Genomic DNA, 27,861 nt, shown 5'->3' on the forward strand with positions numbered 1-27,861 from the left:
GGGGCCTCTGATTTTTGCCTGTGTCTAGATGGCTTCCCAGTTACGACTCTTCGATCCCCAGCTGAAAGAGAAGCCGGAAGAGGAGTCCTTGGCCGCACCCATGTGGCTGGTTCACCTGCAGCAGGTGGAGCAGCAGATTAAGGTACAGCCTTGGCTTGGGGTGGCACAGAGGCGTCTGGCAAGGTGGCTTCTGTCCCTGTCATTTCCGCACTGAAAGTATGTATCTAAAGACAGTATAACTGCAAATGCGTGCCTGGGAGAATTCCCTAATTCCCCAGAAAGGGCGTTGAGTGCCTCCTGTCCTGAAGTAGGGACACAGCAAGCGCGGTGGTGGTGGGCGGGCGGTGCTGCAGTGCAGCCACAGGCGGCTTCCACAGGGCGGGTCTTGTTCTCCCTCAGGAGGGGGCTGGAGTATGGCATCAGGACGGAGCCTTCCCGCAGCAGTGTCCCGGCACGCCGAGCTCCGAGGTGGAGCAGTTGGACGGGCCAGGACTCAGTCAGCCAGTGACCCTGGGGATCGCCAACCCGCTGCTGGCGGTGCCTGCACCGAGCCCTGAGCACTCGAGCCCGAGCGTGCGGCTGCTGCCCTCAGGTGAGCCCAGGTGCACGGCTGCTGCCCTTGGACATGCCCTGGCTTCCTGCGGACTGAGCGGTGGCCTGCGCCCTTGCCTCCTGGAGAACTGCTTTCAGATGTGGACTGTTGGAGGCAGTGTCTCGCACCACCGCGGTGGTTGTGGGGCTCCTCGGTCTCCCTCTTCCCTTCATGCTTCCTCCCCTGATGAGCCCATGGAGGGGAGGCTCGTGGCTTTCCATGTCCATAAATACCCATGTGCTGGCGACACTGCCCTGAGCGCCCGCTGCTTGCTCAGCCTCCCCGCTTGCTTCTCCGGGAGCCTCAGCTGCACCGTGTCTGGGCGGCGCCCTCGGCTGTGCCCCTCTGTAGCCTGCTTCTCCCAGTTGGCCCTGTCGGAGGAAGGGCCAGCCCAGAGCTCCAGGGAGTCAAGTCCAGATGCCCCCTCCTCTCACGCGCTTCTCGGCTTCCTTCGTCAGTGAACCTCGCCAGCGCAGCCTGCACGCAGGGCCGCATGCCTGGATGAGCACGGCTCCTTCCTGCTCGCCTCCTGCTTCTTCCCCAGACCCTCCAGGCTCTCCATCTCACCTGAGGACAAGCCAGGTCCTCACGGTGGCCACAGGCCCTCCAAGGCTTGGCCCTAAGCCCTCCTGCCCTGGTGCCGTGCCCACTCCTACGCTGTGGACCAGCCACACTCCTGATTTGGGCCCACTGCCCACCCTCCCTGCCTGATGTCCACTCTGCTTCGTCCTCAGACACCGTTACCACTTCCTGGTTGATTGCTCTCCTTAGCGCTTTCTCTTCTTACTCAGTTCATCTGTCCCGACCCCCATGAGGACCCAGCATTTCTTTTGTTCTTGAAGCATCCAGGGCCCAGCATGGTGCTGGTAGGCAGCAGCCCTCCCAGGTTTTATGTTGAGTCGGAAGAATGAATGAATGAATGAATGAATGAATGAGTGGCCTGTTTGACCACTGGCCATGGAGGAGGAGACTCGAGTCTAGCAGAGCTCTGTGCCAGGCAGCCGCCATGGGCTTGCGTTTGGGCTGGGCCGTGCCCTGGAGCCCACGTGGTGCTCTGACTGCACAAGTGTTCATCCTGCCCCCACCCCTAGAAAAGGAAGCTAATATTCTGCTTTTCTCCAAACCACTGATGGTTCAGGTGGGGTGGTGACTTCAGGGCTTTTTGCTCTGTTGGACCTCCCTTATAAAAGAAATGGGGCTGTACAAAATAACTTGTCATAAACATGTTGAGTGTCAGCTCCTTCCAGTGACTCAAGCTACCCTCAGTAACCCCAGACCTCTTCTCTACTGTTCCCATGCAGCTCCGCAGACGCTCCCTGACGGCCCATTGGCCAGTCCTGCCAGGGTGCCAATGTTCCCAGTGCCACTGCCCCCGGGGCCGCTGGAGCCGGGTCCTGGCTGTGTGACCCCAGGGCCTGCACTTGGCTTCCCAGAGCCCCCTGGGCCTGGCCTCCCGCCTGGTGTGCCACCTCTGCAGGAAAGGAGACACTTGCTCCAGGAAGCCAGGAGCCCAGACCCAGGTGGGGCTGCAGAGATGCTGTCTCGAGAGCAGAAGCAGCATGTGGTGTTTGTGGGGATTGGTGGAAGAGACTGAAGTTATGTGAGCTTGAAACAACTTACATTACTTGTCTTAATGTAGACCAAAAATTCTGGAAGTTACAGACTGGATGGGTTCAGAGTCTCGCTACGGTAGCAGTGTTAATGCCAGTTCCTTTTGTAACTTGGCTTTTTGTTATGAAGCTTAAATGGCCATTTGGGGCAGGGCATGGTGGCCATGGGTCTCCTGGGGTCTGTCTTTAGACGGCCCTCCTGAACGCCTGGTGAGATGCACAGGGGCAGATCATGAACTTCTGTCTAGAACTCGATTTGGTGGATCTTGTCCCTGGTCTGTGCCTGTGTCTACATGTGTGTATATGGACAAAGCAAAACATAGGCCTAGCTTTAAAAATAAAAGAGTGTGCACACATGTGGGAAGATGTTCGGTCTTGGTTTCTGCAGATCATGCTGGTGTGGCGGTAGCTGGGTGGGAAGGTGGTGTGCCTGTTGATCTGTGTGCCACACATACGTCCCGCCTTCTCGTCACTGAGATCATAGTTGCTCTCTTTCCCATTGACAGGGATAGTGCCGCAGGAGGCGCCTGTTGGAAACTCACTTTCCAAGCTAAGCGAAGAAAATTTTGATGGAAAATTTGCTGATCTGGTACTTTGTCACATTTTCTTAAACTATTTGTTTTCCATAAAGTTCATTGAGTGGGCACCCAGACTCCTTGTTGAGTTGTAAGTAGGATGATGGTAGTGAGGACTATGAAATTGTTTCTTCAAGCGAAAGTGCTTCTAAATAGCTTTCATCCTTAAAATATGAAGAGTTGGTGAAAACACTGGTAGGGAAAGATGGGGAAGAGAGAATTCAGTAGTGTAAAAACAGTTACTTTAAGTAGAAGAAATACCCAAATATCATGAAATCTCCTTATTTTTAATTCTTCCAAAATGGGCACCTTCTCTGATTTCTACATCTCTTTTTCTTTTTTTTTTGAGACAGAGTCTTGCTCTGTCGCCCAGGCTTGAGTGCAGTGGTGCAATCTCGACTCACTGCAACCTCCACCTCCTGGGTTCAAGCAGTTCTCTGCCTCAGCCTCCCAAGTAGCTAGGACTACAGGTGTGTGCCACCATGCCCAGCTAGTTTTTGTATTTTTAGTAGAGACAGGGTTTCACCATGTTGGCCAGGCTGGTCTTAAACTCCTGACCTCATGATCTACCCGCCTCAGCCTCCCAAAGTACTGGGATTACAGGTGTGAGCCACCAAGCCTGGCCTTTTTTTTTTTCCCTAAGACATAGTCTCGCTTTGTCGCCTAGGCCGGAGTGCAGTGGCGCCATCTTGGCCACTGCAACCTCTGCCTCCCAGGTTCAAGTGATTCTCCAGCCTCAGCCTCCCAAGTAGCTGGGACTACAGGCATGTGCCACCATGCGTGGCTAATTTTTTGTATTTTTTGGTAGAGACGGGGGTTTCACCATGTTGGCCAGGCTGGTCTCGAACTCCTGACCTCAAGTGATCTGCCTGCCTCAGCCTCCCAAAGTGCTGGGATTATAGGTGTGAGCCACTGCACCTGGCCATCTCTTTTTTTTTTTTTTTTTTTTTTTTTTGAGATGGAGTTTCACTCTGTCGCCCAGGCTGGAGTGCAGTGGTGCGATCTTGGCTCACTGCATCCTCCGCCTCTCAGGTTTATGCAATTCTCTGCCTCAGACTCCTAAGTAGCTGGGACTACAGGCGCCCATCACCATGCCCAGCTCATTTTTTTTGGTATTTTTAGGAGAGACGGAGTTTCACCATCTTGGCCAGGCTGATCTTGAACTCCTGACCTCGTGATCCACCCGCCTCAGCCTCCCAAAGTGCTGGGATTACAGGCGTGAGCCACCGGCCTGGCCGTCTCTTTTTCTGCAGTAGAATTTCTTTTCTAATTTTTTGATCTCAGAAGAGGATGTCCTGGAATTCAGTAGAATTTCTAACATTTTCACTGGTTTTCCTGAAAGTGAGATTTATCTCATTAGACATGTTTGGTATAAATACCTCCTCTGTTTGCTCTACTCCTAACGAGGAGGGATGGTTGCATTTATACAGACCGCATTCTGGAACCTTACAGATACCCAGCCCTTCACGGGCATCCCATCAGTAGGCGATTGCTATAGTTTGAACTTGCATTAGGTGTTTTACCCTTTAAAATATTGTGTCCCTGGAAAAGTAAAAATTAGGGTTGAGCTATTAAAAACTGGGACTTGACCCAGGAATAAATATTTTAAAAAATCATTGTATCTTTGAGAACGCCCATTGCCCCACTCTGGCCAGTCTTCCTTCAGTGCATGCTCACGCTCCGTTTCTTCCAGCCCAGAATCTCCATCGAATGCCCGCGCATTTGCATTCTGAGTGCTGAGTGCTCCCAGACGGAGCTGCTTATTAAGTGCGGCTGGCTCTTCTCTAGTCAGGCCAGGCAGAGGCTCCGGGAGGCCCAGTCAAGGGGCTGCTCTCCCCAGCCCCCTTCCTGCCTCCCTCTGGTCACCGGAGTCATCCGGCCTCTCGGTGATGTATTTAGGGAACACACCTGGGGAATTGCGTCCCCCGCTCTCTTTCGGTTCCTGTGAGGAGCCCCAGGAGAGCCTGTTCTGCATTTCCTGGCGACAGACCCCCTCGAGGACGGTGCCAGACGCGGAGGCTCCCGCAGGGTGGGATCGTGCCGACTCAGGTCCCATGCAGCCACCTCTGTCTCTCTCACCCGCTCCCGAAACAAAGAGACCCGGACACGCAGCCAAGAAAGAAACGAAGGAACCTAAGAAGGTAGTACAGCCTGCCCACGGTGCGCCCGGCAGCCGGGAGGGTCTGGGCAGGAGGCACGCTTCCCAGAGCGCCGTCCTCTTAATTCACCACACATGCAAACAGCCTCCTGATACCAACAGCCGAGTGTCTACAGTGCACACAGCATGATGGGTGTCTGTGTATTTGTGCCTTCAGATAATAGGATAATAGCCCACCCAGGTCAGCATGGGGACACAGCCCGGTCCCCAGAGGTCCCCTCTGGCCATTACCTGTCAGACCCACCTGCAAGGGACCAGACAGCAGCCGCTCCTTTGTCACTGTGGTGTGTGCCTGCTGCTGGCTCATGGATCCTTTCTCCCAGCCGTGGACTTTGGGACTGCTTTCAGTGTGGGGCTGGAATCAGTCAGGCCCCAGGAGCCTCCCTGCGTATCTCTTGGCGAATGCGCTTGTTTTTCTTTTTTTTTTTTTTTTTGAGACGGAGTCTCGCTCTGTCACCCAGACTGGAGTGCAGTGGCGCGATCTCGGCTCACTGCAAGCTCCGCCTCCCGGGCTCACGCCATTCTCCTGCCTCAGCCTCTCTGTGTAGCTGGTACTACAGGCGCCCGCCACCACGCTCGGCTAATTTTTTGTATTTTTAGTAGAGACACGGTTTCACCGTGGTCTCGATCTCCTGACCTCGTGATCTGCCCACCTCGGCCTCCCAAAGTGATGGGATTACAAGCGTGAGCCACCGCGCCCGGCCGAATGCGCTTGTTTTTCTTAGGTGCGTGCCAAGGAGCTGAGGGTTTAGGTCGCAGGATGAGTGTGTGTTCAGCTTTAGGAGACACTGCTGAGCAGTTGTCTTAAATGGTTGGTTGGACCAAGTCACACATCCGGCAGCAGAGGACAAGGGCCCCAGATATCCCTCATCTTCACCAATACTGGGCAGTGCCAGTTCTTTAACTTAGCCGTTGTGCTGGGGCTGATGACATCTCATTGCGTCTTCCTCTGCATCTCCACGGCGAGGTGTGACGCTGGGCACCTTCTCTTGTCCCTGTTACCATCTCACCGCTCTTTTGGGGCAGTGCTTGTTCAAGTCTCTATCTTTTTTTTTCCATAAAGATGGGGTCTCACTATGTTGCCTAGGCTGGTCTCAAACTCCTGGGCCCAAGTGATCCTCCCGCCTCGTAGCTGGGACTGCAGGTGCAAGCCACCGCACCTGGCTTTCCTCTCCATTTTTAATGGTGTTCTCTTAAGGACTTGCAGGAGTCCTTTCTGTATTATGGATACAAGTCCTTGTTAGGTGTATTTATTGTGATATCTTCTCCCAATCTGTAGATTGTCTTTTTACTTGTAATGGTTTTTTTTTTCGAGACAGGGTCTCGCTCTGTCGTCCAGGCTGGAGTGCATTGGCATGATCTTGGCTCACTGCAACCTCCGCCTCCCAGCTTCAAGCGATTCTCCTGCCTCAGCCTCCTGAGTAGCTGGGATTACAGGTGCCCACCGCCACTCGCGGCTAATTTTTTGTATTTTTAGTAGAGACGGGGTTTCACCATGTTGGCCAGGCTGGTCTCAAACTCCTGACCTCAAGTGATCTGCCTACAGGTGTGAGCCACCATGCCCGGCCTAGTAATGGTATTTTATGAAGAATATCATTCTTCATTTTAATAAAGTTCAGTGATCAGGTTTTTCTTTTATGGCTGCTGTCTTGAAAATAAACACACATTTAATTCCAAATTTGTGTGAGCTCTGAGATAAAACACAATACATGAGCAGGTTTCCAGCACACAGGCTATCACAGGCCTCCCCGGGACAGCTTGTCTGGCCAGTAGAACTCACAGAGAAACAGAATTGAGGGTGTGTAGTAGCTGCTGAGGCTTCTCCTCTTTCTTCAGTAGAAGTGAAGTGCATCAGGCCGGGCATGGCGGCTCACACCTGTCACCCCAGCACTCTGGGAGGCTGGGCGCGGCAGCTCACGCCTGTCACCCCAGCACTCTGGGATGCCGAGGCGAGTGGATCATGAGGTCAGGAGTTCAAGATCAGCCTGGCCAAGATGGTGAAACCCCATCTCTACTAAAAATACAGAAATTAGCCATGCATGGTGGTGGGCGCCTGTAATCCCAGCTACTCGGGAGGCTGAAGCATAGAACTGCTTGAAACCAGGAGGCAGAGGTTGCAGTGCGCCGAGATCACGCCATTGCACTCCAGCCTGGGGACAGAGCGAGACTCTGTCTCAAAAAACTAACAAAAATGAAGTGCATCATATGAAGAACAAAGTAAAGTTCCTAATAACCGAATTCTCCACACATGGGAAACATAGAGGGGCTGTGTCTGCCTCCGACACACACTGACTTGGACAGCCCCCTTCCACTTCTCAAAGGGGAGGATGTCGGAAGCTTTGTCAGTGTTTAGACTTGAAAAGTTCCTGAAGGCACGTTACTGTTCTGACCTATTTAAATTACAGTAAAATACACATAACAAAATGCACATTTTAACCATTTTCTGAGTGCACAGTTCTGTGGCACTGAGTACATTCATGCTGTTGTGTTGCCATCACCACCATCCATCTCCAAAACTCTCTCACCTTCCCAAACAGAAACTGTCCCCTTGAAACAAAACAACTCCTGGTTCCCTCCCACCTCTCCTGGTGTCTCTGGATCTGCTCCCCACCTCCATTCTCCTGGTGTCTCTGGATGTGCTCCCCACCTCCATTCTCTTGGTGTCTCTGGATCTGCTCCTCACCTCCATTCTCCGGGTGTCTGTCGATCTGCTCCCCACCTCCATTCTCCGGGTGTCTGTCGATCTGCTCCCCACCTCCATTCTCCGGGTGTCTGTGGATCTGCTCCCCACCTCCATTCTCCGGGTGTGTCTGTCGATCTGGCGACTGGGGCCTCACAGAAGTGGGTCCTGTAGAATTTGTCTTTTTGCCTCTGGCTTATTTCATGGAACATAATGTTTTCAAAGTTGTTCTTATGTTTTTTATATTTAGGGTGAATCCTGGTTCTTTCGTTGGCTACCTGGAAAGAAAAAGACAGAAGCTTATTTGCCAGATGACAAGAACAAATCGGTGAGTGCTGTCAAATACGCAGGGACGTCCGAGGAATTGTAATGATTTTTCTGTCACTTTCAGAGCAGACCTGAGTAGGTGTTTCCTGAAGTTTTGAAGTGTCATCATTAATCAGATTCTAATTCTGTTTAGGTTCAGTCTACTGACCTTTTTTCCTTTTAAAATCTTGGCAGATTGTTTGGGATGAAAAGAAAAACCAGTGGGTGAATTTAAATGAGCCAGAAGAGGAGGTAAATTGTCATTCTAGTTCCCGTTGGATGTGAGGTGTGAGTGGAGGGAACAGCCTCGTGTGGCCCTGTGGTATTTGGGTGGCTGTTGCCCCTTTTGGAGCCCCCTGACTATGCCATCCCAGTGGGTTTCTGTGCACACAGTGGGTGTCTGAAGCTGTGTTTCCCTCTGCAGAAGAAAGCCCCGCCCCCCCCTCCAACCTCGATGCCCAAGACTGTGCCAGCTGCCCCGCCTGCTCTCGCAGGGCTTCCTGGAGCCCCCGTGAACGTGTACTCTAGAAGAGCAGGTAAGGGTGGCCTTGGAGTGGGAGCTTGCTCGAACGATTAACTGTCCCAGAGAGAGAGGCCGATGTGTAGCTGTTGTGCGTGGGGAGGAGGTGATGGGTGTCACACCGTGGAAGGTAATGCTGGTGTCACGAGGAGGAATCCTTGGGGATGACTGCAGCTCTCCAGAGCTTTGCGTGGCTCGGCAGCTGCCTGCATTGACAAGCTGTGGGCACAGCCATGTCCCATCCAGAAGCACAGGGCCTGTGCCACAGTGGGATGAGATAGGGAACCACCCCAGGGCCAAAAGCCAAAACACATCTGTGTAGAAAGGCGTCCTTGTCAGGGTTGGGCCACAACATGGCTTCCTGCACGTCCCTGTGTGCTTTTCCTCTGACACAGTGAGCGCAGAGCGTTTGGAAGCTGGAGGCCACCTGGTGCGTTCACCTCAATTTGCTTCCCTCCCCTTTGCAGCCGGAACCAGAGCTCGCTACGTTGACGTCCTGAATCCAAGCGGGACCCAGCGGAGCGAGCCGGCTCTTGCTCCTGCAGACTTTGTCGCTCCACTCGCGCCACTCCCAATTCCTTCTAACTTGTTCGTGCCAAGCCCAGGTAGGCAGCATGAGCACGAGCCCCTCCGGGTCAGCCCCCAGTCTCCTGACCTTTGACCCTCTTTCTATGAGTCTCTCCTAAATCTCCCGTTAAAAGAATGACCTGGCCAGCATGCAGAGAGCCTGGGGTTGGTTTGTGGTTTTTTTTTTATTTGCCTGTTTCTGCATGAGTGTGCCGCGTGTGCATGAGTGTGCCGCGTGTGCAGCGTGAAACCCTCTTCCTCTCGGGGTGTCTTCAGTGAGAACCCAGGGACGTTCTGGACGGAATGATGGCCTCCTCACTCTGTCATCCCCAGATGCAGAAGAACCACAGCTTCCAGACGGGACTGGCAGGGAAGGGCCTGCAGTAGCTAGGGGCCTGGCCAATCCAGAGCCTGCCCCAGAGCCCAAGGTGAGTGGGTGCAGTGGGAAAGAGGGGAAAGGTACCCAGTAAGGAGGCACCTCCCCATCCTGCCAGACAGGGCCTTGCCTTCTGCAAGTCAGTACCCAGTGTGTACGCAGAGTGTTCCGTCTTAAACGCCTCACACTTATGTATGATAGAGACGGAAGGCAGGATGCAGGGTGCCGGGCGGGACAGAGCTGTTTGGGAAGACGGAGATCTGGGGATAGTGGCGGTGATGGTTGCTCAGCCTGGTGAATGTGCTTAAAACTTAAAAATGATTAAAGTGGCAAATTTTATGGTATGTATATTTTACAATTTTTAAAATTGGAAAAAATAAAATTAATTACTCTAAGTTAAAGAGAAATTACCTACCAATAATAAAAGTATATTTTCATCCAAAAAAAAAAAAAAAAAATGACTCCCATGTGAAGTAGAACAGCTCAGACCAGTCAGGAGTGGTGGCTAACACCTGTAATCCCAGCTCTTTGGGAGGCCGAGGTGGGCGGGTCACTTGAGGTCAGGAGTTCGAGACCAGCCTGGCCAACATGGTGAAACCCCGTCTCTACTTAAAAAAAAAACAAAATTTAGCTGGGTATGGTGGTGGGTGCCTGTAATCCCAGCTACTCAGGAGGCTGAGGCAGAAGAATCGCTTGGACCCAGGAGGCAGAGGTTGCAGTGAGCTGAGATTGCGCCATTGCACTCCAGCCTGGGCGACACAGCGAGACTCCATCTCAAAAAAAAAAAAAGCAAAATCCGCTCAACTGCTCAAACTGCACTCTCTACGGTGGGACAGGCCTGGGCCTAATCCTATTCTCCATTCATCAGCTGTGTAAAGCATGGGACAGTCGCTCACCTCTCTAAGCCTCAGTTTTCCCCACTGTAAAATGGGAGTAACAGTAGCCCCAGATTGCAAGCCTGTCATGGGCACACACAGGCACCTGGTAGAGCGCTGCCAGGGTCTAGAGCCAGCAGGGTTGTGCGACTGGACCCACGTGTGAGGCACTTTTCTTTTCACTTCTCTCTGAGGAGCACTTTACATGGAAGAAGGCGTTTGTAACCCAGGCTAGAACAGTTTCATATTTTTTGGCCTGGTGTGAGAGACTGAAATTCCCTGGGATTTGGTTGCTGCAATTCTTCTTTTTCTCAGCAGGTTTTAAGCTCTGCAGCGTCACTTCCTGGCTCCGAACTCCCCTCCTCCAGGCCCGAGGGTTCCCAGGGAGGAGAGGTAAGGAGTGCTGACGCCAGGGCCCCCCGCAGCCCAGGCCTCCCCAGCAGCTCACTGTCCAGGCGCCTCTTCCTTTATGGAGGGCGGTACTGGGTAGGAAGAGGCAGTTTAGAAACAAGAGCACCTCGAAGGTGGTGTTCCTGGGGGAAAAAAATTGCACTTGTTTTAACTAAACTGTTTAGGAGCTCCAGGAGGGGTGCAGGGGGTTTGAGATGTCGCCTCAGTCCCTGTCCTCTCCCCTCAACAGCACGGAATCGCCTTGAATTGTGAGGTGTCAGGAGGTGAAGCAGGCTTAGGCCGAGGCTGGACTTTTCCTCCCAGCCCTCCCCTAAGCTAATGGTTGTTTCGGGATAACAGCTTTACATTAAGACAGGAATCTTAAGCTAACACTGGCCTTTTTTCCCTTTTGAGTTATATTGATTCTAATGGCATCACAAAGCTTTTGAAATGGAACTGACAGCTTGGATTGGACAGTGACGCGCATGTTGACTTTGTCCGTGTTTTATGTGTGTTCTTGCTGTTTTGTAGCTTTCGCGCTGTAGTTCAATGAGTTCATTATCACGTGAAGTGAGCCAGCATTTTAATCAGGTACCTGCGGCTGGTGGTCCTCACTAACATGAGAGCTGGCGTGTGCCGCCTTTGTTCCTCAGCACGCGGTGCCGGTTCGCCGCGTGCGCTTTGCCACTAACCTCGCCCGTTGTCTCCCTCAGCGTCACGTGACCAAGGGTACAGGGTTCCTTTTTTTTTTTTTTTTTTTTTTTGAGACAGAGTTTCACTCTTGTTGCCCAGGCTGGAATGCAATGGTGTGATCTCAGCTCACTGCAACCTCCACCTCCTGGGTTCAAGCGATCCTCCTGTCTCGGCCTTCCTGAGTAGCTGGGATTACAGGCATGAGCCACCATGCCCGGCTAATTTTGTATTTTTAGTAGAGATGGGGGTTTCTCCATGTTGGTCAGGCTGGTCTCGAACTCCCGACCTCAGGTAATCCGCCCGCCTCAGCCTCCGAAAGTGCTGGGAATACAGCAGTGTTCCTTTAAACGGCCTTAAAGGGGATTTGCTGTTCAGTATCCACATACACGGAGCGACTGGATCGACCCTGAGGTGTCCTAGTCAATGAGTGGGTTCTGTCATTTTGCTCTTTCCAAATTGGTTTTTCCAATGACGGGCCTGGGTCGTGGCCTCGCCGAGCGAGTGTTTCCCCAGTCAGGATGCTCTCCTTTGGAAGGAAGATTGCTCCTTTCTGATCAAGCATGAGAACGTTGGTTTGAGGCCGGGGTGGGTGCAGCAGTGACGGTGTCCTGCCCCTAGTGTGGGAGAGAGGTGAACGAATGCTTCATCTTCTGCCTGTCACGGCACCAGCTGCACCGTGGCTCAGCAGAAAGGCTTGCGACGACCCTTCCGCCTGCAAATGAGAGCCCTGGGCCTTGTGTCATGGCTGAAGCCTTAGATCTGCAGCCGTGGGCACCTCCTAACCACCTCGCACGCTCGGTGCCACCTCAGTGCTGTGTGCACCTTCCCATTGCATGTTCCGGTGCTTAAAACATTTGCTCTGCACGTTGCTTTGATTTTCACCATTTTTCTATGAACCATTAAATAACTAAATCCAGTGTTGCAAGAAGTGTCTTCGATCTGCTTCTGTAGTTATTTAAAAGTACTGTAAATCTCACATAGAAGCGGTGTCTGTATCTGCAGTTGAAATGCCAGCTGCTGTGCAGCGCAGCCCCGCTGAGGTGACTTCTCTGTGCTTCTCAGGCTCCTGGCGACCTCCCTGCTGTAGGGGGCCCTCCCAGCGGGGCCGTGCCCTTCTACAACCCTGCTCAGCTGGCACAGGTGAGTGACTCCTACCTTTCCCCACGAGACCCTAACAAGTCCACTGACTTCCTGACCCTGCTGCTCAGTGATGGCAGCTTTCTTCCCTAGATTGTCTTTTTCTTTCTTTTTAAAAAATATATTTATTTATTCATTGAGACAGGGTCTTGCTATATTGCCCAGGCTGGAGTGCAATGGTGCAATCTCTAATCTCAGCTCACTGCAGCCGTAATTTCCTAGGCTGAAGCAATCCTCCTGCCTCAGCCTCCTGAGTAGCTGGGACTACAGGTACAGTCAGCACACCTGGCAAATTTTTGTATGTTTTGTAGAGACAGGGTCTCACCTTGTTGCCTAGGCTGGTCTTGAACTACTAGGCTCAAGCGATCTTCCCATCTCTGCTTCCCAAAGCGCTGGGATTACAGGCTTGAGCCACCGTGCCCAGCTTCTCTTTTCTGAATGAAAGTTGCACACCTACTGGGTGGCAGTCCACAGGGCACTGTGAGGAGCCAGGCTGGGCCCTCCCCGGCTGCCATTTCTCCCTCCCTACTCCCGTGTGGAGCTCTGTGTGGACACCAGGCCCTCCATGCTTCTGCATTCGCTTTGCCTTTTTCTGGGTTGTAGTTTGTAAAATGTGCTTGGCTTCCTACTTGTGTATCCCTCATTCAGCCCCCAGCTCTGCCACGTCTGCTGTGCTGTCCTCCTGGAGCCTGTGGTCTCTGAGCCGAGTGTGATCTCTCCTCCCTTGGCCCGGGCACCCAGGTCTCCCCAGAGTGGGTCCCCCAGCTTTGGAATCCTATGTTGCTGCCTTTCGTAGTTATTCTGTTTGTCTTGGTGACACACATCCTCTGGTAGCTCTTGCTTTTTTTGTATGTTTTTTATTTCTTTTTCCTAGTAGCTTCTTAACAGAAAGGTCCCGGGGTGACTTGGGAGAAGCCTTTCATGTCTGGAGCTGCCTTTCTTCTCCGGCCTATCTGGCTGGCTGGTAGAATTCTTGGGCCAGAGTTGCTTTCTTCAGAACTGCAAGTGGCCATAGGTTTCCTGGTGCCTGTGGTTGCTGAGACCCCAGGGCCGTTCTGCCTGCAGCCCCTTTCAGGGTCCGTTTCCCTGGGACCTGCAGGGCTCCACCCTCAGCCCCCTTGGGCCTGACTACATGCCCTTCAGCTTGGGACTGTTCTAGAATGTTTCCTGTGGTTTCCCTCCCTCAGCCTCTTCTCTCCTCCCCTCTCCCTTGCCTGTGGAGTATAGACTGGCTCCCAGCGTAGGGGAGCTGAGCAGGGGCCAAGGTCTGGGGCCTCTTGGGATTCAGCCCCGTTGTCACCCCAGCCTCTGCCCTCACGGCCTCACATACTCCTGACTGCAGGCTTCCTGGGCTGGGGCCGAGGCTCCCAGGACCACTGCCCCCTGGCTGTCACCTGCTTTTCAGCATGCAGACTAGTCGATTTGGGTGTTGTCCTGCTCCCTTTACCACGTGGCTAGTGCCTTTACAAAAACTCCTTGACTTTCCCCTCCGTGAGGCTTTGCGAGGGAGCAAGAGCGGATGCCTGCATTGGCCGGCTGTCTGCACCTGGGGTCCCCGCGTCCCCTGCAGTAGGCCAGGCCTGGCCACCACTTGTCCCTGGACTCTGGACAGCCAGGCTGGCTCTGCAGAGCAGCTCTAGGTCTCATGGCCCTGACGAAACCGTGGCACCTCCTGGCCACCCTCACAGTAAACGTTGATGGTTAAGGACTCGGTGCTTTCAAGGGAGCCCAGGACTTGGCACTGACTCGTCGGTTTCCAGAGGCTTTTAGAAACAAAAACGAAGCCTTCAGCTTTTTGGCGCCAATGGCCCATGTGGTTCATTATGTGGACCAGCCCCTGCCATGCTGTGCCCAGGCACTGCCCACCCTGGGGACAGGCATGCAGAGGTCATGCTGTTGATTTCATTCCAGGCCTGCGCCACCTCCGGGAGCTCAAGGCTAGGGAGGATTGGCCAGAGGAAGCAGCTGGTGCTGAACTAGGCTTGCCCTGCTGTGAACCTGCACTTGGAGCCCTGACGCTGCTGTTCTCCCCGAAGAACCCGACCGACCTCTGCGACCTCCGTCCCGCCCCCAGGGAGACACAGCGGTGACTCAGAGCTGGTCGCACGCTGCGCCTCCCCCCTCACTGCCCATCGTAATGAATTATTTTGAAAATTAATTCCACCATCCTTTCAGATTCTGGATGGAAAGACTGAATCTCTGACTCAGAATTGTTTGCCGAAAAGAATGATGTGACTTTCTTAGTTATTTAGGATGATTTAAGGATATAGTATTCCTGGTCATTTAAGAATGTTCATTCAGTGAAGCTGGAGCTGTCTCTGCCACAGGAGAGCCACATGGTCGGTAGTAACCAGGGCCTCTCCAAGCCCTCAGTCACTGCCTAGTGAGTCCCACGCTTCCTTTAAGGTGCTGGGAGCAAAGAGAGAGTGACTGAGGCAGACCCCGACCCCTGCTCTGCACCATCTGGGCCCTCGCCGTGTTTGAACCTGGCTGAATGAGTGGAGGGCGCTGTGTTCTCAATCAGCACCTCCGAGGAGCCGCGGGGTTCCTTCGGCATTAGTTCACAGTTTTTGAGAGAGGCCCTAGTTACTGAAGTGAATTTCTTTCCTGTCACAAAGACGTTTCCAGCCTCACTTTACTTTCTATGGCCTGATGAGGACCATGGGTGATTTTGTGCACCCGAAGCACTGGGGACTGCCCACCGCGTGGCCCAGTCACTGGGAAGGAGCCCCAGAAAGCCGGCTGTCTGACATGATGGCTCAGGGTGGTCATCCAGGGTGAAAACTGACCGTGTGATGTTTGATTTGGGCTTCGTTTCGTGTGTAGGAGCACGGTTAGACTCATTGTTAAGGAAGCTGGATGCACTTCTCTAAAAGGCTGCACTTTCCATGAGCACTTTCCATGGTGCAATCCACGTGACCCACTTTCTCACCTGGGGGACATTGGTTCAGGGGTTGGTAACATCTTGGGAGAGTATCTTAACACAGTTTCTTGACAGCAGCTCTGGAACTTAGTATTTCTGCCCCGAGTTTTGCCACACTGAGACTTTCTGAGTAGCTCCTGGTGGACTCAGCCCTGTTGAACCCAGAGACGGGCCTCCTCTCACTGATGCAAAGCTTTAAGGCTTCTCTGACTGTTCTGAAAACTCTTCGTATTCTTGTCAAGTCTAAAGAGACTGAAGAAAAGATTTAAATACTAATACAAATCAGTAGATAATTTCTGTAGGTTCTGCTGGAGGAATATAAACTGGTGTTTTAAATTTAAGTGTAGAAATTGTAGAATGTGGAGTTAGCACAGGCCCTTCCTGGCTTTTTCTGTTTCACTTGATCATTTAGCCCAGACCACCCAGGATGTTTTCCAAAATGTTTCACAGGCGTGTCCCGCTGGATCCATTTGTCCTTGTCACTTGGAGAAAGGCCAGTCCCTGTGACGGGGCAGCCCTCTCTGTCCCTTGGTCAGCCCGTGTGATTCCTGGGACCTCTTCGTGTCGGCCCTGCCCGCTGTTCTGGGGTCGACTGCCACGACTTTCAAGAAGCTTCCTCCAGGCGGGAGCGGCTATTTTTCCTAAATGAGAATTGTTACATTGCAAATTGTTGAATAAAATATTTTGCGCTCCTTCAAGCACCTTCAAGTGTGGTTCCCTTTGGTTTGTTGGAAGCTAGTGAGTGCAGGTGTCCGCAGGCCTCCGCGCTCTCCTGGCCTACGCCCAGGTCCTCTCCGGCGACTGGGACCTGCCGGGTGGGGAGGGGCGTGGGAGACCCGTGCGGGCCCGCTGCGGCGCAGTCCTCCGGCCGCCAGGGGCCGCTGTGGGCGGAGCGGGGCCGGGGCCGGGGCCGGGGCGCGGCCCCGCGGCGGCAGTTGCTGGGTCCCGGCCGGGCTGCCACCGCCTCTGGGCGGCCGGGCCTCCGGGAGTGCCGGTTCGGCTTCGGAGTCTGCGGACCCAGCCAGGGGTGCCCGGTTCCCACTCCTCTCCCCGAGCGGCGTCTCCGTCGGGGTCGAGCCTCCGCCGCGACAGGCGCCCAGCCCCCTGTCCCCCCAGGCCCTGCCTGCGGACCGCCCTGGGAACGGCGTCTGGGAGCGCCGAGGGGCTGGCGGGACTCGGGGCCCGGGTCATGCGGCAGCCGCCCCCGCCCCTCCGCGACCACCCCCGGCCCAAGCGGGAGCCGCAGCGGCGTTTCTGCTTCTCGCTGCGCCGGCGACCCCGGACCCGGCACCCCTGACCCCTCGCGCTGCCTGCGTCCCCGCGCCGAAGCCTCCCCCGGGAGGGCCCGTCCATGCCGTCCAAGGCGGAGAGCCTGCGGCCCTCGGAGCCGGCCCCGCAGCCGCCGGAAGGGAGGACGCTCCAAGGACAGCTTCCCGGCGCTCCGCTGGCCCAGCGCGCGGGGTCCCCACCCGATGCTACGGGCTCCGAGAGCCCCGCGCTTGCCTGCAGTACTTCGGCCACGCCCAGCGGCGAGGACCCGCCAGCCCGAGCAGCGCCCATCACCCCGCGGCCCCCCGCCAGGCCTCGGCTGGAGCGAGCCCTGTCCCTGGACGACAAGGGCTGGAGGAGGAGGCGTTTTCGAGGCAGCCAGGAGGACCTGGAAGCCCGGAATGGGACCAGTCCCTCCAGGGGCTCAGTGCAGAGCGAGGGCCCCGGGGCCCCCGCCCACAGCTGCTCCCCGCCCTGCCTGAGCACCTCCTTGCAGGAAATCCCGAAGTCCCGCGGGGTCCTGGGCAGTGAGAGAGAGAGCCCGTCCTCGGGGGGTAACGCTCTCTCTGGGGTGGCCAGCAGCTCCCCGAACCTCACGCACAGAGACGCCGCCGTGGCGGGGAGCTCGCCCAGGCTGCCCAGCCTGCTGCCCCCGCGCCCACCGCCTGCCCTGAGCCTGGACATCGCTTCCGACTCCCTGAGGACAGCAAACAAAGTCGACTCGGATCTTGCGGACTACAGGCTCCGCGCGCAGCCGCTCCTGGTGCGGGCCCACAGCAGCCTGGGCCCCAGCCGGCCCCGGAGCCCCCTGGCCTGCGACGACTGTTCCCTTCGCTCGGCCAAATCCTCCTTCAGCCTCCTGGCGCCCATCCGCAGCAAGGACGTCCGCAGCAGGTAGGGCCTGGCGGGTGCAGCCCCTGCGCCGCCTTCATTGTAGTGTTCAGGCTGCTGGAACCTCGTGAGACCGTTCCCATCAGCAGCGTTTAAGATGCCTAACCAGAAAGAACGAAGCGGGTCTCCCGCAGCCACCCCATCTCCCAGCCCCTCCCCACAGCTGCGCCCTTCCCATCTCTCCCGAACTGCCCAGAACTTTTCCTGTGTGTTTTGGAACCATTCGTGGGCGTGACATTGTGTTAAGGTAGACAAGATGGCATCCTGCATACAATTACGTATCTGGCGCTTTTTCTTGTTTAGTCTTGGGAAACGTCGTCAGTGTATACGATCCGCCCCTTTGGTTGTTTTTGTTTGTTACTCTCTCTGTCGCCCAGGCTGGAGTGCAGTGGCGCGTTCCCGGCTCACTGCAACCTCTGCCTTCTGGGTTCAAGGGATCCTCCTGCCTCAGCCTCCTGAGTGTCTGGGATTACAGGCGCCCGCCACCACACCTGGCTAAATTTTGTATTTTTAGTAGAGACGGGTTTTCACCGTGTTGGCGAGGCTGGTCTCGATCTCCTGGCCTCGGCCTCCCAAAGTGCTGGGATTCCAGGCGTGGGCCCCTGTGCCCGGCCTGCCCCCTTTGTTTTTTTCTGCCTCAAGAGGCCCCAGATGTGTTGAGGCTACTTTGGTTTAGCCACTTGCTCATGAGGGACGTTTTGGTGGGCTGCAGCTGTTGCTGGAAGGAACTGCAGCTGAACCCATGACCTCTCCCAAGCCTGGTCTTGTCTTGGGGTCTCAGTCTGGGGGCTTGTCCTGAGATGCTCCCACTATGACTTGGCACGGCCACCTGCACCCTTCTTTTCCTCCCCCCTCTCCCGCTGCCATGGTGCCCAAGTCTTGTCTGTCTGCCATGGCGGGAGGCAGGACAGGTGTGAGAAGGGAGAGGTGTGAGGTGGTTTCTGTGTTGGTGTCCTGGGGCCGTTGTAACTCATGACCACAGACTGGGAGGCTTGCAACAGCAGAGCTGGACTCTCTCCCAGTTCTAGAGGCCAGAAGTCTAAAATGAAGGTGTGGCCAGGCAGCCTCTGCAGAGCCTCAGGGAGGGTCCTCCCACCGCCTCCTGCTCCTGGGGCCCCACTTGTTCCTTGGCTTGTGGCTACACGCTCCAGTCTCTGCCTCTGTCTTTATGTGGCCTCTTCCCTGTCTCTCTCTGTTCCTCTCTCTTTTTATAAGGACACCAGTCATTGAATTTACTGCCTACCCTAAATCCAGGGTGATCTTATCTTGAGGTCCTTAATTAAACACGTCTGCAAAGACCCTGTTTCCAAATAAAGTCCCATTCCAAGGTTCTGGGGGTCTGGGGGTAGACATGGCTTTGGGGATCACTGTTCAGCTCACCACAGTCCCCGAAGGTAGCCTCACTTCCCAGTGCCTGTGGTCCACTAGCAGGCAGGTGGGCTCAGGCCTGGAGTGAGGGCCCGTGCCTGGCTCCCCCACCATACTCCCCTCCTGTGCATGGATGGAACAGGTGCGATCACATACGGGGCAAAACTGCTGCTTTTGTTAAAATAATTCACTGCAGGGCTCCTTGTAAAGAGTGAGATTTCTTGGTGCATCTAAAACATCACGTTTTAAAATTAGATCCGGTTTACGTAGATACACCTGTTAGAGAAAATGACAGTCGTGTCTCAGATTTGGATCCTCAAGTCATTGTTTTCAAACAACCAGGAAACGAGGGTTGATGTGGATCCTTTAACCCAGTTCTGCTGCCTAAAAACTTCCCATTTCCAGACCTCTGGTCTGTTCTAGAATAGGGGTCGGCACACTCTTTCTGTCAAGGGGGAGACACAGACAGTGGGGACCAAAGGGCGTCTGTGTGCCAGTGAGTCTATTAGGGACATACATTGGAACCTCGATCTTTTTTCTATCTCTGCCGTTCCACACAGTAAAACCCATTCTGAGCTTTTGGGCCACAAGTGCACGGCTGGGTCCACCCTGTTTGAGAATGGCTGCTGGCTTTTGCCAGTGCCTTGGGGATGCCAGGGCGGGTTAGGGGGCCTTTCGCCACCCGTTCCTTTTGCTCTGAGAGCTGGCCCAGGCTGTGGCAGCCGGCCTGAGCGTCCTCATGCAGAAGCTCTGCAGTGTCCTGGCCCTGGATGGGGGTCCGAGGCAGCTCTGCCCCTGCCTGTGTCTAGACACAGGAATGGCTGTGAGGGCCACCCCTGGCCTGCTGTTACTAACCATGCTCTGGACAGAGCTGGGCAGACCGACCATGTGGCTGCTGGTGTGGACATGATGGGCACTGCCGGCAAACGGACCATGGGCCTCCAGTCTAGTGACCAAGGAGCCCTTGCTGGGCCCGGGATCACTTGACAGTGGTGGCCACGGGAACACTGTGTCCCGAATGACCACTGTGTGAACACAGCTGTCCCGACCGGGATTGTCAAGAGTTTAAGGGGTGAGGTAGCGAGGTTCCTCCCTGCTGACATGATTTAATTGCGTCCAGCGAAGCTTGGTGAGCTGCAGCCAGGGTTGAAGAAGTTCTCGCGGGAGGTCACAAGAATCCGGCACTATGCTCTCGTCTCCCCTTGCGAAAGGGAACCATGCCAGAAGGAGCAGCACAAGTGTGACTTAGAGAGGGAGTGGGGAGACGGCTGGCAAGCCTAGCCCACGGCATTTCTGTATAGTCGGCGAGCTGAGAACGGGTTTTACATTTCCAAATGGTTGGAAAAAGTCAAAACCATTCTAATAATGTTTCATAGCACAAGAAAATTGTAAAATTCAGATTTCAGTGTCTGTAAATCAAGCGTCTTGGGCACATGGCTGTGCCCCTTGTGACCACATCCCCTGGTAGCTTTTGCACCACAGTAGCAGAGCCCACAGTAACAGACACTGGTCGGCCCACGGAGCGGCAGGTGGGTGCTGTTGCCTCTTGACAGGTTAGCAGCCCTCGTGGCAGAAGGTGCTGAGTGTGGGGAGGGGCAGGGACGTTGCTGTGCCACACGGTGTTTAACCATCTGTGCGCACCGCTGTATTAAAATCCGAAAGCACCAGCCTGGACAACGTGGCAAGACCCTGTTTCTACAAAAATAGAAAATAAATAAAAAACTAGCCAGGCGTGGTGGCGCTGCACCTGGAGTCCCAGCCACTCGGGAGGCTGAGGCAGGAGGATCACTTGAGCCCGGGAGGTGGAGACTGCAGGGAGCTGTGTTAGTGCCACTGCCCTCTAGCCTGGGCACAGAGTGAGACCCTCTCCCCACTAGAAACCAAAACAAGCAAACCCAAAAGTGCATCAAAGCCGCGGCGTGTCGAGGAGACGGACGCGTTTCCGTGTAGCTCGTGTGGTCTCCGTGTCTTAGACCATCCGGCCTGGTGCTGGGGCCAAGGGAGAAAGCAGGAGAACCAGCCCCTCCCCGAACAGCACCCTGTGCGCACCGCCTTGACTTACAGTTTGGGAGCTCTCTGTGGCTTTCCCGGGACCCCACCACCAAAAAGCCCAAAATGTCACCCTCTCATGCCTCTTCCCAGGAGGTAGGGAGGGGGTGTGAACCCGCCCTGGGTGTTTGTGCAGCCAGGTCAGGCCTTGTGTTCCTGGAGAGCAGACAGCAGTACCCGGGCTCCAGGAGAGTCCTTGCTTGGGGTTGGGGGCAGCTCCTGACATTCCATGGGTTATGCTGTTGTCCCTGGGGACCTGGCCCAGACCCCCAGGGATGCGTCCTGTGCCTCGCCCTGAGCTTGGGGTCCTCCCGTCACAGGAGTTACCTGGAGGGCAGCCTCTTGGCCAGTGGGGCCCTGCTGGGGGCGGATGAGCTGGCCCGCTACTTCCCAGACCGCAACATGGCACTCTTCGTGGCCACCTGGAACATGCAGGGCCAGAAGGTGAGTGGCTCTGGGTGGTGCTGGGCGGGGAAGGGCGGGGTGGTGCTGGACAGAGGCAGGTGAGGGAGACGGGGCAGCTCTGTGCCTCGTCCTGGGGCCGGGAGGGCAGAGCCCCGAGGTGCACCCCACTGCTAACCGCAGTACAGGAGGGTGAGAGTGGGTAAGAACCCCCGTCCCCCAGAGCTCCCGCCTGCACCTCCCTGGCCGCGTGGCTGCAGAAAGTAGGGGAGGGATTTGGGGCAACGGGCCTGGCCAAGAATCGTCTGCTCAAGGTGAGCGGGAGGGCAGCCAGCGGAGCATGCGTGGGGCGGCTCAGGGGCAGGTGGGCAGCACTGGCTGGGGTCACAGTGATGGGAGGGTCGTACAGGGCTGGTCGTTGGACAGACTCGTGTTTGGAGAGGGAAACTGAGGCCGAGGGCCAACCTGAGGTGTGTTTGGTGTGTCAGAGGCTGCCTCGGAGACTGACCAGGGCAGATCCCTTCTTGGCCCTGGCCTCAGTTTCCCTTCATTCGGAGGAGTCGCTGGTACTCAAGGCGCTGCAGTGGGATTCACCCACAGGCGCCTGCAGGTTGCGGGAGGAGCCGGCCCACCGCATGCGCCTTCCTTCCAGGAGCTCCCGCCCAGCCTGAACGAGTTCCTGCTCCCAGCCGAAGCCGACTATGCCCAGGACCTGTACGTCATCGGGGTCCAGGAGGGCTGTTCTGACAGGTAGGGCAGCCGCAGGCCCTGCTGTGCCTGCCCGGGGGCTGCCATCTCTGAAGCTGCTGGGCGCGGAGACCCAGGTCGCGGCCGGGCACAGATCTGCAGTGCCTGCCCGGGGGCTGCCTTCTGTGAAGCTGCTAGGCGCTGAGACCCGGGTCGCGGCCGGGCACGGGCAGCCTCCACACCTGGGTGGGATGCACGGGTCAGTTTTTTTCCAGTGGCAACTCGGAGAGTTTAAAATCAATGAGATTTGATTTTGGTAACAAATTGTTGATGAGCGAGAGTAGAAGGGCAGCAGGAGCAGGGCTGGGCTCCAAGGCCTCCCGGGCCCCCATGTCATGGCGGGAACAGCAGGTGGCTGCTGCCCACACAGGTGTTCTAGGGGAAGGAGTTGAGGTGGGCCCCACCCCCCGGCCCATGAGTCCCTCAGGCAGGAGGAGCTCTGCTCGCTGGGGTCTCGGCGGGGATCCAGGGGAGCCACTCAAGTGGAACTGGGGCCTGTGGCCCCCGGCAGGTCCCAACTCTGACCCACCAGGCCTTCTGGCAAATGCTTCTCTGTGCAAGACAGCAAGGCCAGGTCGTGGGGTTCTCCCTAGTAGCTCCTCGACGGGCTCCGGGCAGCAGGTCTAGGGCCACGTCCCCCAGCCGGCCGCGCTGCCTCCTCTGCAGGCGGGAGTGGGAGACTCGTCTGCAGGAGACGCTGGGCCCGCACTACGTGCTGCTGTCCTCGGCTGCCCACGGCGTGCTCTACATGTCGCTCTTCATCCGCAGGGACCTCATCTGGTTCTGCTCAGGTGGGCGCAGCTGGAGGGGCGGGCGCGGCTGGAGGGGCGGGCGCGGCTGGAGGGGCGGGCGAGGCTGGAGGGGCGGGCGCGGCTGGAGGGGTGGGCGCAGTAGGAAGGTGGCAGCCCCCCTTTCTACGGCTGACCCGGGGCCTTGGCAGGACAGTCACACTTTGCGTCTGGGATCTGGGGGTTGCTATGTCACACCCGGGCTCCACAACGAGCCCCCACTGGCACGCGGGTCCGGCCACGACCCCCGGCCTGGCAGCGTCCCGCAGGTGAGCTGAGGGCTGCCCCTCCCACAGAGGTGGAGTGCTCCACGGTGACCACACGCATCGTGTCTCAGATCAAGACCAAGGGGGCCTTGGGCATCGGCTTCACCTTTTTTGGCACCTCTTTCCTCTTCATCACATCCCACTTCACTTGTAAGTTGCTTGGTGCCCGCGTCGCAGGTGCTGCGTGAGAACAGCCTTCCTCTCCTGACCGGGACCCTGTCCAAGGCAGGGGTCCTGGCTGCTGGCTTCATCTTCCACCCAGGGCCGTGGGGCGGGCACTATACTTGCTAAGATGCACGCGAAGGACCCCCAGCAGACCCCGGCACTGAGGGCGTGCCGTGCTGGGCCCGTGCTCTGTCCTCCAAGGCAGAAATGTCACTGGCCGGGCCTGGCAGCGGATGCCCGGTGGAGTTGCGTCTGCAGGGGGCGCGCAGTCAGGGCACGGTCCAGAGGTGCGGCGCTTTAGGGAGACTCGAACATCCGGAACCCTGTGGCCCCTACCCCATTTCTGTTCCCACAGCAGGCGACGGGAAGGTGGCGGAGCGGCTGCTGGACTACGCCAGGACCGTGCAAGCCCTGGCCCTGCCCAGAAATGTGCCTGACACCAACCCCTATCGCTCCAGCGCAGGTGAGGGCGCCCACGCTGCGTGCGGGTGGTGCCGCCGTGGTTCACACGTGGGCGCCCGTCGTTTTTAGGGCAGCTCTGCAGAGGCAGCGTCCTGAGCTTTGGGAAGCGAGGGCTGAAAAGTCCGGTGGCCCCAGCGCATGGCCCCTCGTGGTTCTTTAGCATGGTTAGTGGGGTGGGCGGATCCTGTCCACTTAGAGCGTGGTCCGCTGGCCTGGGTCCTGGTCCTCACCACTGCCCGCCCTGCCACCTCCCCTGGCTGTGCGGAGAGGAGCAGAGACTTGGCCATCACCTGCCATGGGCGCCGTCTGCTCCTGAGGCTGCTCCAGCTGCCTTTTGGAGCTGTCCCAATGCAAATCCCACCCCAGAGGGCCCAGCCCCACTGGCTGGCGCCCAAGACCCACTTCCCCTGAGAGCCACTGCCAGGCCATGTTCTGGGGAAGGGGAAGGACCTGCTGTCCCTCTGCCTGTGCCCACGCATGGCCCACTGTGCCGCAGCGGATGTCACCACCCGCTTCGATGAGGTGTTCTGGTTTGGAGACTTCAACTTCCGCCTGAGTGGCGGGCGCACAGTCGTGGACGCCCTCCTGTGCCAGGGCCTGGTGGTGGACGTGCCGGCGCTGCTGCAGCACGACCAGCTCATCCGGGAGATGAGGAAAGGTGAGGGCCTGGGGGGGCAGGCGTGGCGGGAGATGAGGAAAGGTGAGGGCCTGGGGGGGGGCGCGGGTGTGGCAGGAGATGAGGAAAGGTGAGGGCCTGGGGGGGGCGCGGGTGTGGCGGGAGATGAGGAAAGGTGAGGGCCTGGGGTGCCGTGGCTGGCACAGGCTGGTCGGAGCCAGTCCGAGTGCCCATCCCGTGGCAGGGTCCATCTTCAAGGGCTTCCAGGAGCCGGACATCCACTTCCTCCCGTCATACAAGTTTGACATCGGGAAGGACACGTACGACAGCACCTCCAAGCAGAGGACGCCCTCGTACACGGTGAGGCCCGCCCGCCGATGCCGGGAGCCGATGCCTGGCGTCAGGGGTCTGAGCCTGGATGGCCTGGACTTGAACCTCAGCTCTGCACCCTGGCCTTGTGGCGAGCCCCCTTTGGTGGAGAACGGCGCCCTCTCCATGGGTGTTTTCAAGGCTGGGTGAGCCGGCTGGCACACAGGGCACCAGCCACGCCCTCGCCCCCGGCCTGCAGAGCCTCTGCCCTCTGCCCGTTGCACCCTCGCTCACCCTCCTGCCAGGCCCATGGCTGCAGCTCTGGGCACGTCCCGATGTCTGCTGGAAGCCTCGAGAAGCTACTGAGGCAGGGCAGGGTAGGAGCGGCCGCTGTCCACAGGGTCTCTCCAGCGGTGAGGGACAGGCCCCGGCCCAGGTGGCCACAGATGCCAGGCAACAAAATAGGCATGGGTGTCGGGGGTCCCAGAAGGCTTCCTTGTGGGGGGCGCTTGAGAACAGCGGGGAGGTGAGCGGGCCACGCCCCACAGCTCCTCACGAGTAACTAGACCTCCTGCCTCTGGAATCTTCCCGAAGGACCGCGTCTTGTACAGAAGCCGCCACAAGGGTGACATCTGTCCTGTGAGCTACTCTTCCTGCCCCGGGATCAAGACGTCCGACCACCGCCCTGTGTATGGTCTCTTCCGGGTGAAAGTGAGGCCGGGCCGAGACAAGTCAGTGTTTTCCCACTCACCTTTCCCTCGGGCCCAGGGGTCACACCGTCGTCCCGTGAGCTAAGAGGGTCCCTGTCATCATGGGGTCCCACTTGGGGCTTTGTTCTGGGACCTTCAGGGCTGTGCTCCCCGGGATCAGCTGGACTCATCCTGGAGCAGGAAGAAGGCAGGAAGGGGGAGAGGTTCTGGAAAGTGAAGAGAGGCCCAGCCGGGGGGCTGGGTGTGGCCAGCTGGAGGGAGGAAGGCCTTCAGCACTCAGGGTCCACCCCATCCTTCCTGCGGCTCTGTCCCAGGAACAGGCCTCAGTGTGCTTAGAGGCAGTGCCAACCCGGGCCAGTGCCCACCTAACAGCCCCTCCTCCTGGCCCTGGGCGCCCTCCTAACGCCCCCCTCCTCCAGGCCCGACCTCCTCCTAACGCCCCCTCCTCTGGGCCCTGGGTGCCCACCTAACAGCCCCTCCTCCTGGCCCTGGGCACCCTCCTAACGCCCCCTCCTCCAGGCCCAGCCCCCTCCTAACTCCCCCTCCTCCGGGCCCGACCTCCTCCTAACGCCCCCTCCTCCTCCACAGCATTCCATTGGCAGCTGGCAAATTTGATAGAGAACTGTACTTACTAGGAATTAAAAGACGGATTTCAAAGGAGATTCAGAGGCAGCAAGCACTACAGAGTCAGAACTCCAGCACCATCTGTTCCGTTTCTTAACTGCAAGGTGGGGTGATCGTATTGATCAAAACCCACTGGGAAGGACATAGAGTTTGCCGCCTTTCGGGGATCCGAGGGACTGTGGTGACCATGCCTCTGTGCCAGCGTCCCAGGAAGGATGCCAACCCTGAGCGAGCCTGTCCTTCTCCGTGGCAGGTTCACACGGTGTGGGTGGGCAGGGCTTGGACCCGCCTGGCAGCACCACGGACCCCAGCCACTCTCGGAGGCAGACGTCCGAATCCGTTCCTGAGCAGCCCCCGTACCCTGGGGCACTCACAGCGCCCCCCACCCCCCGTGCTCTGCGCCAGCCTCTCCGAGACTCCACACCCGAAGCAGGCGTCCATCTGTGTCCTCCTGGCAGCCCCTCACACACCACCCCATGTCACACAGGTATCCAGAGCAAGGCTGGATCTGGGCTAGGTGACCCCTGGGGCCTCGGACCTCGGAGTGGGCCCCAGAGCCCAGCTGAGGAAGCCACACAGCCTCCGGGATGCGGCACAGTTCCCCTCCACTCGGCTGCAGGTTGCCCGCGGTGGGGCGAGGAGGCCTGCACCCCAGCATAAGGGCCTCCCCTGCTGAGTAAGAAGCCGCCTCCCCTCCTCTCACAGGCCAAGCCTGTTGTGTGAAACCATCTCGTGGTTTTGGTGATGTAGACCGTTTGCTTCTTTAACTCCAGCCACAGAATGACATTAGTGGAGCCTGGCTGGGGAACTGCCGGACGTTTAGGATGCCACCACCTTGAACACCTGGGCCAGGGATCCCCACCATGTCCCGGGGTTCTTTCTTCGAGAGTATAGAACCATTCATTCGTGCTTTGTGTCCCATTCCATCTCTTGAAAAAATGTAGTCTTTGAATGTGCGGAAATCTAGGGACATTCAATCTAGTCTTTTAAATTATTTATTTATTTTTCCATATTTATATTTTTAAATAAATGCATATATTGAGTCTTTTAAAGTCTCTTTCTGGCCAAAAACTGAAACCTGGAAGAAACAATATACATGCATACCCCGTTCTCACAATGTCCTTGTTTCAAAGGCTGTAAAATCCACAGGCAAAAAGTTTGGTCTCAACCCTCAACAGCTGACTGATCTTGTCCAGTTCATCTCTCTCTGCTCTTTAAAATCCTACATTCGGCTGGGTGCGGTGGCTCACTCCTATAATCCCAGCACTTTGGGAGGCTGAGGCAGGTGGATCACCTGAGTGGTGGGCAAATCACAAGGTCAGGAGTTTGAGACCAGCCTGGCCAACATGGTGAGACCACTCCCACATCTCTACTAAAATTACAAATATTAGCCGGGTGTGGTGGTGGGCACCTGTAGTCCCAGCTACTCAGGAGGCTGAGGTAGGAGAATTGCTCGAACCCGGGAGGCAGAGGTTGTAGAGAGCCGAGATCGCACAACTGCACTCCAGCCTGGGCAACAGAGCGAGACTCGTCTCCAAAAAAAAAAAAAAAAAAAAACTTTGCCTGAACAAATGTGCCCTAAGTTTCAAATTAATTCATTGAAAATCTGTACCAAGATGTTTATGGTAATGGGGCTTAAAATTAGTCAGCTTTTATGGCTTCTTCCTAGGCCTTTTCTCCGACCCAAACAATTGTTGAAGAGATTCTGATCCGACCCTGGAGTGTGTTCATGTGGCTTGAGAGTAAGAGGCTTTGAGTCTTTTGGCGGCGGTGGTGGGGAGGGCGGAATATGA

General features: G+C 56.6%; 2 protein-coding genes across 21 annotated transcripts in view; both read left to right on the top strand.

Annotated features, from left to right (window-relative positions):
• The window catches only part of SEC16A (SEC16 homolog A, endoplasmic reticulum export factor), a 42,933-nt gene extending 26,833 nt beyond the window's left edge, over positions 1–16,100 (top strand). For 2 of the 14 annotated variants that reach the window (XM_063636744.1, XM_063636747.1), the window contains 13 exons: positions 29–142; positions 400–592; positions 1,894–2,112; positions 2,709–2,791; positions 4,766–4,918; positions 7,866–7,943; positions 8,117–8,173; positions 8,346–8,457; positions 8,909–9,046; positions 9,342–9,436; positions 10,578–10,652; positions 12,405–12,482; positions 14,391–16,100. In XM_063636744.1, the coding sequence (XP_063492814.1) occupies positions 29–142; positions 400–592; positions 1,894–2,112; positions 2,709–2,791; positions 4,766–4,918; positions 7,866–7,943; positions 8,117–8,173; positions 8,346–8,457; positions 8,909–9,046; positions 9,342–9,436; positions 10,578–10,652; positions 12,405–12,482; positions 14,391–14,459 (1,464 nt within the window). In that variant the 3' untranslated portion in view covers positions 14,460–16,100. The other 12 variants (XM_063636740.1, XM_063636741.1, XM_063636734.1 and 9 more) reach the window with 12 other exon arrangements.
• A 653-nt stretch (positions 16,101–16,753) lies between these two features.
• On the top strand, positions 16,754–27,120 carry INPP5E (inositol polyphosphate-5-phosphatase E). 7 transcript variants are annotated; one of them, XM_063636755.1, is made up of 11 exons: positions 16,754–17,565; positions 21,300–21,423; positions 22,034–22,131; positions 22,795–22,919; positions 23,213–23,332; positions 23,703–23,810; positions 24,306–24,467; positions 24,670–24,785; positions 25,329–25,465; positions 26,033–26,172; positions 26,322–27,120. In XM_063636755.1, the coding sequence occupies exons 1-10, from the start codon at positions 16,754–16,756 to the stop codon at positions 26,163–26,165; spliced, it is 1,935 nt and encodes a 644-aa protein (XP_063492825.1). In that variant the 3' UTR covers positions 26,166–26,172; positions 26,322–27,120. The 7 variants fall into 7 exon arrangements, with proteins under 7 accessions (XP_063492825.1, XP_055126341.1, XP_063492826.1 ...); XM_055270366.2 differs by having other exon boundaries at positions 26,033–27,120; XM_063636756.1 differs by having other exon boundaries at positions 25,329–25,423; positions 26,033–27,120.
• Positions 27,121–27,861: the final 741 nt, after the last annotated feature.

Source organism: Symphalangus syndactylus, chromosome 3, assembly GCF_028878055.3.
Source record: "Symphalangus syndactylus isolate Jambi chromosome 3, NHGRI_mSymSyn1-v2.1_pri, whole genome shotgun sequence".
NCBI lineage: Eukaryota > Metazoa > Chordata > Mammalia > Primates > Hylobatidae > Symphalangus > Symphalangus syndactylus.

Coding starts and splice junctions, on each gene's coding strand:
- INPP5E (XM_055270366.2), top strand. CDS start 16,754: ATGCCGTCCAAGGCGGAGAGCCTGCGGCCCTCGGAGCCGGCCCCGCAG. Junction 21,424..22,033: donor GGAACATGCAGGGCCAGAAG/GTGAGTGGCTCT, acceptor CCTTCCTTCCAG/GAGCTCCCGCCCAGCCTGAA. Junction 23,333..23,702: donor CATCACATCCCACTTCACTT/GTAAGTTGCTTG, acceptor CTGTTCCCACAG/CAGGCGACGGGAAGGTGGCG.